The sequence below is a fragment of the Cydia fagiglandana genome, chromosome 11, assembly GCF_963556715.1.
Source record: "Cydia fagiglandana chromosome 11, ilCydFagi1.1, whole genome shotgun sequence".
NCBI lineage: Eukaryota > Metazoa > Arthropoda > Insecta > Lepidoptera > Tortricidae > Cydia > Cydia fagiglandana.
Window position 1 is genome coordinate 16615182 of NC_085942.1, and position 20008 is coordinate 16635189.

The following is a 20008-nucleotide window of genomic DNA, read 5'->3' on the forward strand; positions in this document are numbered from 1 at the left end:
GACGGCAAACTGTGTTACTACAGAATTTATACCGGGTGTGGCCTGTAACACGAGCAAATAATTAAAACATGGATTGTACTCCTCAAACAGTGACACTTTAACTAAACAACTTTTAAAAATTATGAAGTATTTAGACTCCCTATTTTTCATACAAAATAAATATTGTCTTCAATAAAAGATAAAGATAAAAAATAGTTTATTCAAGTAGGCATATTACAATGCGCTTATGAACGTCAAATAAACCTTTACCGGCTCCAACCGTACACCTCTGCCCCGAGAAGATTTAAATCCCCCCTCAATTGGAGGAGGGTATCCCAATATGGGACCGGCAACAAACTCGGCGGGACACATCTTTTCAAAACATTATTATAGTAGTATACCCTATAATGGACGTGGAACCAGTAATGGGACAAAAAAACATAATTCCTCTAAAATAACTATCTAAAAGTAGTTTATAAACACTGGCTGTATATTATCATAAATAAGAGTCCTAGAGCTGTTTCAGTTTGAAGTTTCATTAAATTTGGCTGTTTTTTAAGAAATTGGCGTCAACCCAAAAGTTGTCGTGTCACTGAAAAAAAATACCACTACGAATTCTTAACAACTTCGCTAAGAGAGGCGAGTTAATTTATTAAATTTTATTTAATTAATACTTGATGAAAACTAGAATGTGGTTAGTTAATTGCATTTACCATGAGATAAGGTATACAACACACTATGTTGTGACTCCACAGATGTAAAAAAAATAGTGGTATTTGGCCCAATCCCATTATAGGAGCTGTAAAACTGCGTACCTCCTATGATGGGACAATTGACAGAATGATGCTTGCCACGCCATAATTTCATGTTTAAATAATACAGAAGTAAAATGTAGTTACGAAATATGTCAATCAGGAGGTATTCTCGGACTTCGGATAAATTAATATCGTTTTTCCAAACTTTTATTTAACTTGCCCTGTTAGTTAGTGTGGGTCCAATCTTGGTAGCTGAATTTGAGCCACTTTTCGATTTCCGATTCAGTTGAAATTTTGTGTACGTAATTAAGTATGCAAATCGGATGATAATGCAATATTATGATAACATGGACCTGATCTGATGATGGAGACAGGAGGTGGCCATAGGAACTTTATCGCAATAAACCCTAACTAATTGTGTTTGGGTATATTAGAATTGTCTCGATGGATCTAATACAATAATAATTGGCTCTGGAAAGAAAAATACATTCAGCGATAAAAGCTTATACCAAAAATTGATTTTTTTTGCCGTAAATTATTCCCCATTTCAATATTTTATACTGATAGAGCAATGTCCATTATAGGGGGCCCATTACTGGATCCACGTCCATTACTGGGGGCCCATTACTGGAGCTTTGGTGTCCATGACTGGAGAAAAAAAGCATAGTTTTAATTTGTTAAATATGTGGAAACTAATTGCAGTATCTTTGATACAACACGCCTAAAACATGACAGACGGATAGGACTTTCATCTTTTAACACGCTAAGCGGTAGACCATTTACATGTATAAGGGAAATGTCATAAATACTCCAAATTTCCTCTTAAATGTCCCATGACTGGTGCTGTTACTATACATCTTATAATTAACATGCATTACGAGTAATTAAGAAAAATACAATTTAAATTACTATAGAATTCATGCAATTATACTCAGTGAGTACATAACTTTATACAAATACGTAGCTCTTTCAGAAAACATATCAAATTCTTACAAAAGGAAAAGAAATAAAATCAATAAAGATCATGAGAATACATATTATATGAATCTGATACATATTATATCAATGAACGCCATCGCCACGCCATATCATTGTGATTGACGTTGCTTGTCACGCATAAACATAACAAAATTCGCAATACATTGCGCCTTAGAATAAACTTTAAAGTGTATCAAAAATCAAACCACAAGTTATTTTTAAAAGTCGCTGAACAAATGTTGATCAGTATGAGGAGTACAGCCTACAGTTAAATTTTTTGCTCATATTACATGCCACACCCGGTATATTGATTGCTCAATATCAGCCTTACTTCACATCGATAGTTAACGACTAAAGCTCACTAAATACCTTCATAAAATATAGTCCAATACGAGTAAAGAATTTAGTTTTAAAATCTACAATAAATATGTTTTTGTGCATGTTTAAGTTTTTGTATTAAAAGACTAACAGAGCTTTTTATATTGCTAAATGTACTTTTTTTCGGATAGTCGTCAGAGATGTACCTACTCTACTCATTATTTAATTATCAATACTATTCTATGATAAACTCAATGAAGTGACATGTTTTATTATTATTACACAGTCCTTAATACCGTCTTTGGTCTATCAGGCACTTAAACATTGCACCTAGTGTTAACGAATAATGTATGTAACTAAGTAGGTTAGTTTTTCAACTAATTCGGATATCTACATCAGATATATTTATTTCTTTATAACATTAAATAAACTAACAGACATTGTTAGTTTCAATAAGCTTAGAAAAGAGGCAGAGACGTCATCAAAGCAAATCATTTACTTAGTTATTTTGAGCAGACAGTAAATACCGAAATATATATGATTATCAAATAATACAGTGTCTCCATCCTCTAATCTAATGCATTGAATCTAATTTTAGACGTATAAGATTAACGTGCGCATTCAATCCATTTATAAACTGAACGGTGTCTCAAATTCGCTCGGAGGCAGTCGCTGTAAATACAAATTACTTATACTCTGATGACACAGCGTCAAAGGATATAAGTAATGCAACTGATGCATTTTTTAAAATTAAGGGGTTGTTGGTTCAAACTAGTACAATCGCCATTAGATATAATATCTGAACACGCCTCTATCGTCGAGGCGCTAGAGTGATGGCGACTGATCGTGAACGGGTACGGTAAATGCAATGTAAATCAAATTATTATATATATGAAATATTTTGATTTGGTTCAAATCCAGCCTATGTCTTAAGGTCTTGATCACAAGGTGGATACGGGACACGACATAGTACGAAAATAATTTTTCTCAAACATGCAATGAAATATTGATGTTATGTTCCTTATAATAGGCTGCGAAGTATGACGTTTCAGGTGCGGCTAGGACAAAAGGTCGTTAATGGGATTTCATACAAATCTTGCAGGCCTAGGCCGGCAAAGTCCTCTTTTTTAATTTTCATTTCACAGATATTTGTGACACAGCATCGTGGCATTCATCCATTAAAAAAAACCCAGAGGCAGTATTTGCTTTATGGTTCGTAATGACACTCTGCCACTACGCTTATAAAAAAAAAACAAAACACAATGTTTGCTATAATTTGCAGTTTTATTTGTATAAAATCAACATGAACTTAATAAATAATACATCATTAACCAAATTCTATAATTTTAAATTATAAATTTAACTACATAAATTAAATTAAATTACATTTAAAATATTTCGTCTAAACGTTAGCGGTAATAAGGTCTACTCAAACACGCCACGGTCACGGTCTATTTTTTTTTTAATTGTTATGGAGGCAAAGTTGATAAATTATCATTCTGTTTTATTGGATTTATGGTGCGTTGTTGATTTTTTTACTTTAATATGAGTTCCGACGAAATAATGAAATTAATATTAATTGTAATCGTAGGTGTTGGAATTGGCAGCGTAAGCAGAATTGATTTTAAATAACTTGCTGCCTCTGCCGCCAACTTAAAGACGAAGTATGTATATGGTTGCTTATGGCAATTTTATTATTTGAGAAACTAAGAAAAATGGCTTACAGTTTATTAAAAGCAGTTTTGTGGCATATTTTAAATGAATGTAACTACAAATTCGTCAACATTGTGGAAATTATACTTATTTACTCCATGCATAAAGCAACGATGTATGTGAAACATGATATCAACATGAAAGACTATGTAAACTTATGTGACGAAAACGACAGTCAGACGGATACAAGGCGAAAAAATCAAAGATACATGAAAATATACGGGTAGTAAAGATACACGACTCTTGTAAAACATACGCGTGATAATGATATAGGTACGTGTTGGTTATATTTTGGGTGTAGTTTACTTTTAGTTTTTTCTATAAATAAAACTTCGTGGATTTTTTATTTTATTTATTTCATTGCATGTTTGAGAAAAGCACTATACATACCTCGGCGGGAAATGGGGTTGCCCGCGCTCAGACCTATCCGGCCTCGCTTCGCTCGGCCGTCTATATGTCTTCGGCCGGCAACCCCTTTCGTCCCGGCCTCTGTAGTAATGTACTATTAGTATTACTTATATTATGAACAGAATAGGTACGTCTCAACAAATTGAAATAACCCGGGTAGTACACATACTTTTTGTTGCTAATTTAAAGTCAAAAATACTGCCGTGAAGAGGCCGTATTTATTTATTACTTTTAAAGTCTAATGTGATCGTTCTAATCAAACCAGTTTTTAGGGTTCCGTACCCAAAGGGTAAAACGGGACCCTATTACTAAGACTTCGCTGTCCGTCCGTCCGTCCGTCCGTCCGTCCGTCCGTCTGTCACTAGGCTGTATCTCACGAACCGTGATATAGCGTAGCTAGACAGTTGAAATTTTCACAGATGATGTATTTCTGTTGCCGCTATAACAACAAATACTAAAAACAGAATAAAATTAAGATTTAAATGGGGCTCCCATACAACAAACGTGATTTTTGACCAAAGTTAAGCAACGTCGGGCGTGGTCAGTACTTGGATGGGTGACCGTTTTCTTTTTGCATTTTTTTCCGTTTTTTTTTTGCTTTATGGTACGGAACCCTTCGTGCGCGAGTCCGACTCGCACTTGCCCGGTTTTTAATGTTAGATATTGGCATTGCATTTAAAATACTTGGATCAATTTCATGCACGTGCCGTACTCACACATTTGTTTCACGCAGAGAGACTACTCTTTTTACTCTGAAACAAATTAAGTATCCACTGATGTTGCAACACCCACCGCTCCGCACTTTAAGTAGGCAGGTGTGACGGGGCCTTAATATGGTTACGATGCCAGTCTTAGACACCTTTATTGCGCCTGATTGCTGTCAACATTATCTACTTGACGAAAGTAACTAACAACGCTAAATTGTTGTGCTTGTGCCATCGGAAAGTTTCCAAAATGGTGAAATTTCCACAAGGAAATATCTAGGAAACCTCTCATTTTTGTATGGGAATCGAAATTTTCCATTTCCTTAATAATTAAAGTTTCCTTTGTACTTTGAATTTTTTCAAAAGATAACATTTCAGATATTAAAAAAATACAACTTGTACTTTAAAAAAATCGCTACTAAATCGGTTAAGCTGAGGTCACAGATTATATAATAGTTCTTACGAACAGATACTTATCTCTCAAACAAAACGAAAATACCTACCGTTTTGATACCTACACAAAAATACAATGGAGTGACCTTCAGCGCGCCGCTCCCCGCACCGCGCGCACCGGCACAACGCTAGGGTTGCTGATGCTTAGAAATTATAAATAAATACCTACGTAAACAGCGGAGTGAAATAAAAGGAAAGCTAAATCTTAAATTATACCTAATATTCCAATTATGCGTTAGTGTTTGCGAAATAGTCTTTTTAAAAGGTCATATGTCCCTGCAGTAACCGCTGTGTTTACGCCGTTTTATAAGCCGCGCAATAATCCCAGAAAGAATTAGTTTTAAAACTTCGTGTAATTTAAAACCAGATAGAGATTAATGTTATACTATAAAGAAAAATAATAGAAACCCCATCAATACAGGTAATTAATTATAAGTTAACCAGTGCAAAAATGAGTAGGCACTTTCCGGTGTAAAGTTAACTTACTGTCGTTAAAATAAACATTTACCAAAATAAATTAAAAAATTGCTACCTATTTCAAATAGATAGATATCTAAAACTATACATTTGTCATACATAATAAACACTACATGTTTAATTAAAGAAATTCAATAGTAGGTAGGCACCTACTACGTAGCTTGTACTTAACTATCGTAAAAATTGACAGTGCGGCGCGCGGTGACGTGCGCACGTGAGCGCGCGTGGCAACCAACTGGCTTGCCTATCTACCGTGAACGGGAGCCGATTCGTAGGTATTAATCCGAGCTCGCGCGGAGAGTTCCATAGGCCTGCTGAGGTCTTGTCGCGAATAACGTAAATCGAAATTGCTTTATTTTTACGAAATTTTAATTTTCTTTTTTCGTAGAAGGCCCCCCCTGTCATTTAGATAAAACGGAATATTCTATTGTGTGTACAAACAAAAAAGCGGACAAGTGCGAGTCGGACTCGCCCATGAAGGGTTCCGTAGCAGCAAGTAACATAATAAAATTGCGGTTTACGATTTATGAGGTATTAAACTACTTACTAGATCTCGTTCAAACCAATTTTCGGTGGAAGTTTGCATGGTATTGTACATCATATATTTTTTTCAGTTTTATCATTCTCTTATTTTAGAAGTTACGGGGGGGGGGGGGGTACACATTTTACCACTTTGGAAGTGTCTCTCGCGCAAAATATTCAGTTTAGAAAAAAATTATATTAGAAACCTCAATATCATTTTTGAAGACCTATCTATAGATACCCCACATGTATGGGTTTGATAAAAAAAATTTTTTGAGTTTCAGATCTAAGTATGGGGAACCCCCAAAATTGATTGTTTTTTTTCTATTTTTGTGTAAAAATCTTAATGCCAAGTTTCAACAGTATAGTTCTTATAGGTTCGGAAAAAAGTGGCTGTGACATACGGATGGACAGACAGACAGATATGACGAATCCATAAGGGTTCCGTTTTTTGCCATTTGGCTACGGAAGCCTAAAAACACTCACTCCAAATACATTACCGCCTTTGCTCCGTAAAAAATAATTAATTTTGCTCCACTTGTATCCCCATAGAATTAATTATTGCCCGTTTTTCATGTCTGTTTTTATCAGTACGGAAATTGCCCCTCAGATTACCCACCCTTTTATCAAGCCTCATATATACCCTGTGCATTAACCAAGAAGCGCTCATTTTTAGGGTTCCGTACCCAAAGGGTAAAACGGGACCCTATTACTAAGACTTCGCTGTCCGTCCGTCCGTCCGTCCGTCCGTCTGTCACCCGGCTGTATCTCACGAACCGTGATAGCTAGACAGTTGAAATTTTCACAGATGATGTATTTCTGTTGCCGCTATAACAACAAATACTAAAAACAGAATAAAATAAAGATTTAAATGGGGCCCCCATACAACAAACGTGATTTTTGATCAAAGTTAAGCAACGTCGGGAGTGGTCAGTACTTGGATGGGTGACCGTTTTTTTTTTGCTTTTTTATTGTTTTTTTTTTGCATTATGGTACGGAACCCTTCGTGCGCGAGTCCGACTCGCACTTGCCCGGTTTTTGAACATTACCTACCCATGTTTTTGTTCATTTGTCTCCCATTCTATGTATAAGAGCCTGCCATATCCAAAGAGAAAAGACATTAATCTCCTTTTTGGACGAGATGGTCTAATTCATTGGCGAGAAACCTTTGAAAGCTGAATTGTTCAGTATCTGGTATTTTTTCAATAGACGACAACGTTGGATAATTAATACTTTTACTTGAGCTATCTTTTATCTTTACACTGACATCAAAATTGATTGATTTATTTATTGTTAAAATCGTTGTTTTACTTACAACGAAATTATATTTATGTATTTGAATCGTAATTATGTTATTTACTTATCGTGCCTCTCGCCCGCGCCAATACATGTCCGGACAAGTATGAGCGGAGTGTGAGTATACTGATTTCGTTATCGTGCATTTTACGATAACGAAATCAGTATACTTACTTTCGAATTGGCCTGTTAACTAGTATTTTTAATCCATTCAGAAAACAGTCGCTTTGCCTCTACGAATCCCATAATTATTGGCGACGACCGTAGTTTAGCCGCAAAAGAGTTAAAACTGTTATAAGTAGACATCATACAATACCTACTGGTTCCTTCTTTTATAAATCACTTCTTTTAAGAATCTGTTTTTTTTTATACAAACTGGAGAATGTAAGTACTAGTGTACAGTCACCGACATTAATTATTGAGCCATTTAGGGTTTAAAAGTTCCGCTCCGCCCGGCTTCATTCTAAAAATTCTAACAATCCCTGTGTAGCTAATAGGTCATGTTTGATGTCTATGACCGTACAAAACTCCCAAATCTCACAATATTAAGACCTCTTTCCCACTGACGTCCAGTTTTTTGCGGGTACGGTTTTCTGCAGGATCCCGTTTTAGTATACACTGATATAGTAACGTTCGCACGAGCATTTGGTTTGCGGGATAAGTACTGCACGCATAGGTACTACAGAAAACGGGATCCTGCAGAAAACCGTACCCGCAAATAACTGAACGTCAGTGGGAAAGAGCTCTAAAAGCAGTACAAACAATAGAATAGTTAGCTACTAAAACTCATTTAAGTTTGATTGAATAAATTCATCTCCACAACACTCCACCTCCACAACGCCAAAATAGACAGCAGATTACCGAAATCTCTCAAGCGCTGCAAACTTGATTAAAAATGCAATGTTTTGTGGCTAAATATATCTAGATTTGGGAGTTATACGTCAGAGAGTCTTTGGCTCATGTATAAAAGATGAACGACGGTACAGTCGACGTGAAATATATATTTACTTTTTTACTATTTTTAGCCTTATTGCAAAGGAGTAACGTGCAAAAGTGTAAACAAATCCTTGATGGCGTCAGTCAGCAGAAGTTGCTAAGCGGGCGATGTATTCAAAATTATCTTGACGCGACTTTATTGTTAAGAGAATAAGAGCGTGTCAAAGTAATTTTGAACACTCGCCCGCTTAGCAACATCTGCTGCTGACTGTACCGAACGGCGCTCATTCCCTATTCTATCTTTTCGGAGTCTAGAAATGAGTACTTCGGTTAGAGCCAGCGTTCTTCACTTTAAAGAACAATGATTACTTATAAAGATCAGAGAAGTGTTACTTATAAAGATCATGTGAGTGATAATTTAGGCTACAAATTCTTCCTGTGTGTTAAATATTCCTATAATTTTTCCTACCCCCAAACCCGAACCTGTAATTTTACCGGAATCCGAAGGAGTTTATCAAGCTAATCAAACGTACAAGTACATGCGGCCAAGGTGTCCAATAATATCTGAACAAAGCCTCTATTGGCCACTCCGATATATCTGTAACGACTGTAGTTTTTCTCCAAACTCTGACGTATATGTATGACTGAACGATGTAGAACTGAACTCCCTTAAAATTGCACAGCACTTAGGACCAGATGCGAACAATATCCAGACTAGCGGCCCGATTCGAACAATGCTTCTAAGATGTCACAGCGATACGATGTCAAAAGTGACGTTTAGGTTAAAGAAATGTCACTTTTGACACTGACAATCGTATCGCTGTGGTATCGCTGTGACGTCTCATAATCATTGTTCGAATTGGGTCGTGTGGGGTTGACGACTGTGTGAACTGAATGGCTGCAATCTGGGAAAGGATGCGAATTGTTCGGGCGAACGTAACGCGCTGCAAGGCAATTTCACTGTAGATCGGTTTAGTACTTTGACACATTAAATTGCATTAAGTATTGTTGTTCGAATACGTCAAATTGTGCAGTGCTTTTAATTAAAAAAATATTTGTAGATGTCGGTTATCGCAGAAGTTCAAGATTAAATACGTATGGCTGATGGTGGTCATTTTATGACTAAGAATATTTATTTATGGCCGTGAACTATTAAGTAAAAATTATCTTCTCTTCAGTTACTTATCTTAAACCATTTTCATATCGTTTGTGTGTCTAAAATATTCCTATACTTTTATCTATATAAAAGTAGAGGAATATTTTAGGTAGTTTTGGGGTAACCCTGGTTACCCCAAAACTACCGACGCGGAATCAGTATAAACAGAGTGTTTTACATCACATTATTCGCATTAAGGCGATCAGCCGTCACTACAGACTAGGGCCTAACGCAAACACCAAAGTTTGCAAATTGCGGGCATTTTTCTCTTTTAGGTACTTTAATTATGGCGTAATTAGAGTCGCATCCTCCGCGCGATCGTTGAGACACCCGTTGAGGCTCCACGTCACAACAGTTATGAACTCAAAAAAAACGTCTTACCTTCGGGGGTATAATCAGAAAAGTCTCCACTTTGTGGTCGGCCAGGTAGCCCTCTCTTGAGGCTCCACCTAAAAGCGTAACTGAAACTACGCAGACTTGACAAAATATGTGGACTTGGCTGAAACGTCTTACCTTCGGGGGTATACCGTAACATCGGGGTACTTTGTCTCAAAATCAAGATACTTTTTACTTTTCGTTTGAGCACTTCCATTTTAATCGCATTATGACACTTTTATAGTCATAGGTATATAATTGTGGGTATAATCAACTCATGCACATACGTAAAACTTAATAAATCAACCTCTAAATATTTTTTAATTTTTCGCAAAGTTTGAGCCAAAGTTGCGCTTTCAAGCGGGTTTCTTTGGCCATCGATTTTTCATTGAGTACAACGTAACGGTTTGCAATAAAAGCGCAAAGAAAGCTGTTTAAATTTATTACACAATACACATGTATATCAAATAAGGACATAGTAGTAAGATTCATTTGTTTTTATTACACTAAAAAAGCAAACTAATCAACACAAAGTAATAAATCTATTAAACATGGTTTTTTTAATAAAAACTTTGCCAAAACAAAAAGAAAAACCTTCTAAACTTATCGATCATAGTCATTAGAAATAGTTAACGTGTATAACTATAATTATCATATGAAAAATTAGTTTTCCTATAGAATTATTTTACTAGGTAGGCACCTAGTTAACAGTCGACTGTAACTAATCAGTCTTAAAAATGGATAATCATTTTATAAGATATTAAACTTATGCGGCAGATGTTCTTTATCTTTGTTTTCATTAATTCCATTACAATCCAGAGAATCTGTCTTTGAAACCTGAGCCTGTGGTTCATCCAGTGCTCCAGCACAGGATGAACCACTGGCTGCTATTCCTGGGATCGCGATTTATAACCTGCGTCAATAGTAAATTGTCTTCTTAGTTAGCAGATTGATCTCGTGCCGTTATGAGAGCTTCAGTAGATGAAGCGAGACTATATCTGCGTCGCTGTTCTCTCTGAAGGAAATGTTTTCCCATGGGTCAAAGAAACCCGAAAACGATAGCCAAAGAATACTTTGATTTTCCATAACATATACTTCTCACAATAATCTCTTAAATTCTATGATTTATATCACATTAGGATCCTAGATACATATCTGTTACGATTAATAACAATCAAACACTTAAACTTATTTGCTTTCTTTGTTTCGAGAAAAAGTTTGCACATTATAGAATCGCGTAGTTTATAAGTAACAACTTCTGACCGAAATTATGGACTGACCAATCAGCGTTGTTAACGTGAAACTGTTTCTACCCACCGCCCCATACGGTCATCTATCGATGAATAGCGCGAAATACATCGATAGGTCCTGACGTGCAGCGTGACGGGAAGTTCAATTTTTTTTTCGTTTTGGGACAAAGTAACCCCCATGGGCTAAAGTACCCCGATGTTACGGTAATCAGGAAAGCCTTCACTTTGTGGTCGGCCAGGTAGCCCTCTCTTGAGGCTCCATTTAAAAGCGTAACTGCAATTGAACAAAATATGTGGACTTAGCTGAAACGTCTTACCTTCGGGGGTATAATCAGGAAAGTCTCCACTTTGTGGTCGGCCAAGTAGCCCTCTCTTGAAGCTCCATCTCCCGGCTCTACCTCGAAACGTCTTACCTTCGGGGGTATAATCAGGAAAGTCTCCACTTTGTGGTCGGCCAAGTAGCCCTCTCTGGAGGCTCCACCTAAAAGCGCAACTGCAACTACGCAGACTTGACAAAATATGTGGACTTGGCTGAAACGTCTTAACTTCGGGGGTATAATCAGGAAAGTCTCCACTTAGTGGTCGGCCAGGTAGCCCTCTCTTGAGGCTCCACCTAAAAGCGTAACTGCATTTGAACAAAATATGTGGACTTGGCTGAAACGTCTTACCTTCGGGGGTATAATCAGGAAAGTCTCCACTTTGTGGTCAGCCAAGTAGCCCTCTCTTGAAGCTCCATCTCCCGGCTCTACCTCAAAACGCCCGCCCAGCTGCAGCTGCGTCGCCTTTGTTATGTGGACTCGACTGAAAAGAAAACAATACTTTATTTTTTTTTATTAAAAACTGATCGGCGATTGGCTCTAGTCACACCTGATGGAAAGTGAAGACAGAGCCTAAGATGGAGCTCACGTAAAAGCTTAAATATGTATTAATTTCTACTTAGTACTCGGCCTCTGGGGTCCAGCAGCACAATATGGACTCGGCTGATAAGGAAACAACACCCAGACTATATTTCTTAGAAAATATACTATCTATCGCCCAAAACTTTGAAGTTTGTTTTAATTTAAACGAACTATACCTACATTATCTATTGACCTATTTTATATTATGTTAGAAGACGTTTTTTAGAGCACCGTACAAAATTTTGTTCACGGTGCTTTTATTTCATTTAACTCTAACTAAATAAAGAAGGTCAAACATATCTTTTACTTCAAGAAAAAAAAAATAACCAAAAAATCTCAACATCGTTAAAAGCCGCGTAATAACATGAAATCGTTTTGTCCTTCAGAGTTTAATTTTCCTTGGGACATCTTCATTATTCCTTTACCTAAAGGGAAGAAAAGTTATTCTTATTAAATTCTTCGAGTCACTGGAAAGGGATCGATTCTCATCAATTTAAATTAGGAAAGAAGTCATCGTCGTGGAACGGTTTTCTTTTAAGGGAGTTTTAGATGGCGTGATTTAAAATAATTACTTATACTTAGTTATTTTTAGAAGCTACAATTTGAAACTAATTAGAGGTACTTTATATGTAATTTCACAGTCGGCACTTCTTCTATTACAATGATCTCAAACCGGTTGTATACGAGTACGTAGGTATGTATCAATTAACCTAGAAATAAAAGTGGTTATTGGTTGATGCTGTAGGTAAATTAAAGTACAATCAGATACGTGCCATTTATAAAACGGCAGATTCGCGAAAACTCTGTTGAATCAATCAGAACTTGAGCAAAATATTATTTACTTAGTGAAATATTTATAATTGAATTTTTTTAGCATAACAATGATATGGCATGGACATCGGTCACAAATTAAAAAGTACGTACTATAAACAATAAAATGCTCAAGTATCAAAGCTTTTATCATAAATGCATTTTCCCATCCTAAAGCGAAAAGCAAACTTTTCTCCCGAGTGCATTAACCGTAAAAGCTTTTCCCTGGACGCATCCTGTCGGAAAAAAAACTAATTACTGGACAGATAGTAAAAGGTGTTTCTGTTTTATGTCATATTTCAGGTAAAACACGTGTGTGAAGAATGGTGTGAAGGAATTCTATGTGATGATATTTGAATACTAACAGAGATTGTTTTTCGTATTTGTGATGGAACCTATTTGCTTGTGTAAATTTAAATAACTGGCTGAAAAGGTTTTGTTTTCGGAGTATTACATGGACATGTTTATGTTTATGTCTGTTTATACGTCTTTGTTTAAGCATCCTTTTTAGTACAATAGGGCTCTCATACTTCAACGTATGATATTTTATTTTCACGTGGTCTGGTAGAATGTGACGTTTGTTCTGATAAACTTAATATTCTCTCATATTGAGGAAAATATGAAAAATATGTAATGTTTAAGTACAGGTACAAAGGTGTTGCTTAACACCGAAACCCATTTTTGCCGCACGAGGCAAAAACTGGCGTGAATAGAAAACAATCAATTTTATAGTACGCACACGCCATTTAAGTTCTTATTTTTATGTACCTAAAATTGAGAATGTAGCAAAGCTTTTCGGAGACTTAGACCACTCCAGCTCTGAGGAATATACAGATACACGGCAAATTCAATTGGATTGTTGATTGCATTTGTTTTGTTTTATTGAATTATTTTAATTCTCACATTGATGTTTTTTGTTATAATTAAACCAAACTGAACTTGAATCAGCATCGACATTCATCATCCTTCATTTATAAAAGGATTTCGAGCATTTGAAAAGTCACCGTATTACATAGGCATCGAAATATATTCGAGCAACTTTTACTTATTACATTTTACATCAGATTATGCAGTTAATTGTTTCTTCAAAATTCGAATAAAAGGCAGCTGCTTAATCAGCGGCGATCAGCGAGAAACGAGTAGCGATGAGCCTGTAATAAGTAGATAACTAACATATACATAAGAAATTCATATTAAAATGTAACTGAGTCACATACGGTAAGTATGAGGGATAGCATGGGATCCACCTGAACCCCGAAATTAATTTTAACATGCATAAACTCACCCCGCAATCCCGCCGGACTCCATATGGTTGGCGAGCGTGACGTCATCGCTCCACACATCGAACTGCCACTTGCGCAGGCCCAGCACGCCGCACAGCACGTTGCCCGTGTGTATGCCGATGCGCATGTCCACGTTGAAGCCGGTCGCTTCGCGGACGAATCTGTCCAAAAGAAGTCACTTTAGTGACAGAATAAATTTAATAATAGTACTAGGTACAGAAGACACTCTAAAAAAACGCGTCTGTTACGATCAGGACAGACATGGTCGCTAGGTGGTGACAGCGCCACGCGCGGCTTATAGCCACCAAAATTGGTGTGGAACGAATGTACTTGTAGCAAAGCGACGAAATCGTGGAGTGAGCCACGCCTGCTTTAGGCCCTTTCCTGTCCGTTTGGGGTGCGATATTCAGTATTAGTTATTGGCGTGGTTGTGGGGCAGTAGAGCACATTCTTGCATCCGCGCCAATTAGAGATGGGTAACTACCCGGGTAAATACCCGAGAGCGGGTATTTACCCGGTAAATACCCGATATTTACCTACCCGCGGGTAAATACGCGGGTATTTTCGTATTTCTTCTAAATTTGATGTGTTTAATTGTATGTGAGTATAAATAAGATTAATTTAAGTGATTTTTTATAATGTTACATAAAATGTATGTTCAAACTAATTACGAAAAGGTTGCTATGAGGTGAAGTTCGATTTTAACATATCAGTCCAATTATGAATATCGTGTAAAATCATTCCCTGGCTTTCGGAAATATTTTAAAATGCTTTTTATATACATTAGAAAGATGAAAATAAATACTACTTATAAATGATAATAAAAAAATTTTTGCAGTGTCATAACTTGGGAAGCTCATAAGTCAAATACAGTTAGTTTTAGGACAAAAATGTATATAACCTATTTTGTAGGAAATTCTGTCTACTTTAGTTTGTACATACAAGACTTTTCAATATTAATGACAGATTCCTAGAAAAATGAAAAAGTTCACTTTATTTCTCACTTGCACTAATCCTGGTTTTACCATTTTCTTTGTAGCATGCCGCGTAACTATAAGCTTTATTGAGATTAGTCCGGCTTAAAATATTGCACTAATTTTTTTGTAAGGCTTATTATACTCGTAGACCTTTTCCTAATTAAGTCGTTTTCCTCGGTGATTAGGCCGAGCCACACCGGCTTGCGGGTGCGTGACGCGCTAAAATGTTGGAGCCGCACACGCACACGTCACGCAAGCGGTGTGCCATCTCTCATAAGGATCTGTATACTACAACGCCGCACGCGCACGTGCACGTCACGCACACGCAGCCGGTGTGCACAGGCCATAATACTTGATTAAAAGTGATTCCCGTAGCAAATATCTGTCATGTTAATGTGTGATTATCTATGTTTAAAGGCTCCTCCTTCATCTCTGGCAAAGTTGTTGACCTGCTTGTCATATTTCAACAAGACGGTTTGACCATATCTGCACTGCCTTTAACACCAAGTTTTTCGCCGCTTTCTATAACTCCAAAAAGACTCCAAAGATCTGAATAAATGGCGGCACCATACCTAATAGCGTCTATCATCTGTAGACCCATGTTGACACAGTTGTATGCGTGGTTGGGCCGGGACACAGGTAGGCCAGACACGCAGTAGTAACAGTCTCCCAGGATCTTGATGCGCATGCACTGATTTTCCTGTGAACAAACGGTAAATTCTAGAAATTAACACATTCAGGTCCAACCCGACTGTCGGGTACATAGTTCGTAGTGACTACGCGCTCCATACGGCGAAATCGTATTAAACATACAGTGCATCGCCTGAATCCTAATGCACAATTATACACTAAGTAGATTCAAGTAATTGAGAGCTAAGAGGCAGTCAATTAAAACTGATGGCAGTGGACGCCGTGCCTAATGGAGTTCAAAGGGTTGATGAAAGGCTTTGAACTTCGCTAATAGATGAAGTGATAAAGACAGATTGAGTTTTATTAATGGAACAGTCTATTTTTGATAAATCTGTGGGTTAAACTTTTATTTAAAATATCTAGGAAGATAATTTATAAATTATGCGAAATACATATTTCGCTTAGGTTATGCACACAGTCATGATTGTGAAGGAATATAGTACCTACTTATTTTTATAAGCATATTTTTTAATGTAGGTATCGTTATTGATGTAACCACCAGCTTATATATGTACGTCCCACTGCTGGACTTTATGTCACAAAAGGCTTTAGGTTGTAATCGCTACGTTAGTCCAATGGCTTATTATAATCCCCTGTTAACGATGGATGTTTTTCTTTACTAAATACCTGAAAACTTAATACCTCCTCGGATTAATCGCCAGACCATGCATTTTCACATATTATTTTAACAGAAACCAACCCAACTAAGCTCAATACAGAGAATGTTCCGAACATCAATTGCCAACTTTCCGCCCGTTTCAAGATTGCATGTCATACAGAGCTTTCATATTTTATACCCCAAGAGATATAAATGAAATCTTGGAATACCAAGCGGGAACATACTGTAAGAGTAAAAACACCAGACACCACTTTATAACAAGATTTATTAGGGAATCACAAATATGAGAATATAGTTCTGAAATAATATGCCAAGACGCTCTCGCGTAGAACCAATCTAAGATGGACGACCACCTCTAGTGATGTGACATTGTCGGTTATCGTAGTGATGTCAAACACCGACGGATGACGATCTCGCCGTATAGCTCGGCCATCTTCTGACCCGACCTACGTCCCGTCAGGTCACTGTTATCAAGGCCGCCACTGAAGACTGCCGCAGCCAACGCAGTCGCAGCAAGCTGGGCCTTCACCAGGTGGCGGTAGCCTCCACCAGTTCATTACTGGTTGGCTCCTCAACTGGTGGGAGGCTAACGTGGGACACGTCTCATGCATGTGCATAGTTGCCCTCCAATACAGCACATGTAAACAGTACAAACTCTTATTCACAAAACTTTGTAACATACATGTGAAAAGCCTCAGTTCCTTAATATAACAAGGCGTTATAATTCACCCTAGCGCCATCGACAGGCTTTGACATTAGCATACCACAATGTTGTTCAAAATAATCATGATAAGGTTTCGATGATATATTAATGCGCAAATGGCACAGTTAGACCCTTTGATCACAGGTCCGGCTTGATAGCCATAAAATTATACCGTAATAACCATCACAGTCAAAAGGTCTACTTCTGTAAATACATGAGAAAGATGCAGTTATGATTGGATAGAACTCATGGGCGCTCTTTAGCAATATTGTTAATAAATTACATCATAATCACCCTTAATGGCGACGTAATGAAGTAGGTACTTCATGTCACCGCTTTCTAGCATCGTGAATAATGGCAGATAACCACAGATTATTAAACAAAAGAAAACATTACCGAGTTAAAATACCACATGCAGGCTAGAATACCACTGCCCTTGTAGGGACAGCGACCGTAGAAGTCAGCCCTTCACGATAAGGCTGTCACGGAGCCCATTGCACGCACTCGTTCTACTGGGCATCTTGAACCGGCACTACCTCAACCTCTACTGGGTCCGGAACTGCGCCAGCAATCTCTAAAAGGTATTAGTGCAAGCAACCCTTTCAAGGTAACCTTGAGATCATCAGTATTAAGGTCATTTAAATATCCTTTTGTAAACAAAGTCTCAAGCCAACCTCTCAAGGTCAACAACAAATAGTACGATATAGATAAAACAGTTATCGGTAGTAGAAATAATGGTCCTCTTAAGGATAATCTCATATCACATACAATGGACCGCCTCTTAAGGCCTACACTGCAGATACCAGGAACAAACTAGCATCTTAAGAATAGTACTATGTTATAAGCAATGGACCGCCTCTTAAGGCCTACACTGCGGAAACCAAAAACAACTAGCCTCTTAAGGATAGTATTGTCATCAGCAATGGACCGCCTCTTAAGGCCTACACTGCAGAAACCAAAAACAACTAGCCTCTTAAGGATAGTTAATACTATGACATAATTGTCATCAGCTATGGACCGCCTCTTAAGGCCTACACTGCAGAAACCAAAAACAACTAGCCTCTTAAGGATAGTTAATACTATGACATAATTGTCATCAGCAATGGACCGCCTCTTAAGGCCTACACTGCAGAAACCAAAAACAACTAGCCTCTTAAGGATAGTAATGTCATCAGCAATGGACCGCCTCTTAAGGCCTACACTGCAGAAACCAAAAACAACTAGCCTCTTAAGGATAGTTAATACTATGACATAATTGTCATCAGCAATGGACCGCCTCTTAAGGCCTACACTGCAGAAACCAAAAACAACTAGCCTCTTAAGGATAGTAATGTCATCAGCAATGGACCGCCTCTTAAGGCCTACACTGCAGAAACCAAAAACAACTAGCCTCTTAAGGTTAGTATTATATCATCAGCAATGGACCGCCTCTTAAGGCCTACACTGCAGAAACCAAAAACAACTAGCCTCTTAAGGTTAGTATTATATCATCAGCAATGGACCGCCTCTTAAGGCCTACACTGCAGAAACCAAAAACTACTAGCCTCTTAAGGTTAGTATTATGTCATCAGCAATGGACCGCCTCTTAAGGCCTACACTGCAGAAACCAAAAACTACTAGCCTCTTAAGGTTAGTATTATGTCATCAGCAATGGACCGCCTCTTAAGGCCTACACTGCAGAAACCAAAAACTACTAGCCTCTTAAGGTTAGTATTATGTCATCAGCAATGGACCGCCTCTTAAGGCCTACACTGCAGAAACCAATAACAGATAGTGACAAGCAACAGACCGCTCCTTCAAGCCTTTGTTGCGATTACCGGCGCCAGGAATTAGCCTCTTAAGGATAGCATCCCTTGCCAAGACAAAAGTAACAGCCTTTCTTAAAGAGCACACAATAATTAAAGCTCTATAGCAGACATTGAAGCAACCGGTAGAATTATGAACCAGCCTTTAGAGTAAAATGGTTAACAGTGAGGTGGCATAAAATAACATATCGCAAGCATTACCATGGTTACTACAATATTTAATCAAGCACAATGTGTTTATTTTCTAGGTTTTGTCGGCAAACCCGTTAACAAAACACATTAGTATGACAACAGTAACCCAGTTCTAAATCTGGAATAAAACAAAATCACAACTCGGTTCCTAATCCGAGAGTATGAAATATAAATAATAACTCAGTTCTTAATCCGAGTGTTCAATAAAAGTATAACTCAGTCTTAGTCTGAAAATATAGCCAGTTCTTAATCTGAAAACGGTACCTGAAATAACAGCATTTGCCTTCATTAGTCGGGAAACCCGTTAACAAAACACATTAGTATGACTACAGTAACACAGTTCTAAATCTGAAATTAAAACAAAGTCACAACTCGGTTCCTAATCCGAGAGTAAGTAATATAAATAAAATAATAACTCAGTTCTCAATCCGAGTGTCTAATAAAATTATATCTCAGTTCTGAGAATATACTTGTCGTCAGTTCTTAATCTGAAAACGGTACCTGAAATAGCAGCATTTGGCGTTAATATGGAAAATATAGGATAGTAAGCAGTTGCTACTATGCAACCAATGTAAATGATCATGTGCAACTTGGCGTGCCTCTTCCGTGCCCCTAAATAAAGGCAACACTCTTACTATACCACGGTTGAACTACCGTAGAGCCTGAACAGAAGTTCATGTTATCGAGGTTCCTCTGTTACCCAGGTTCGC

General features: G+C 37.5%; 1 protein-coding gene across 1 annotated transcript in view; it reads right to left on the minus strand.

Annotated features, from left to right (window-relative positions):
• Positions 1–20008, minus strand: part of LOC134669100 (adenylate cyclase type 2-like) — a 128380-nt gene that overhangs the window by 14361 nt on the left and 94011 nt on the right. Inside the window, exons 3-5 of the mRNA XM_063526635.1 lie at positions 15862–15989; positions 14315–14473; positions 11989–12121 (exon numbers count right to left, since the gene is read on the minus strand). Coding sequence (XP_063382705.1) covers positions 11989–12121; positions 14315–14473; positions 15862–15989 — 420 coding nt within the window. The remainder of the gene's footprint in view (positions 1–11988; positions 12122–14314; positions 14474–15861; positions 15990–20008) is intronic.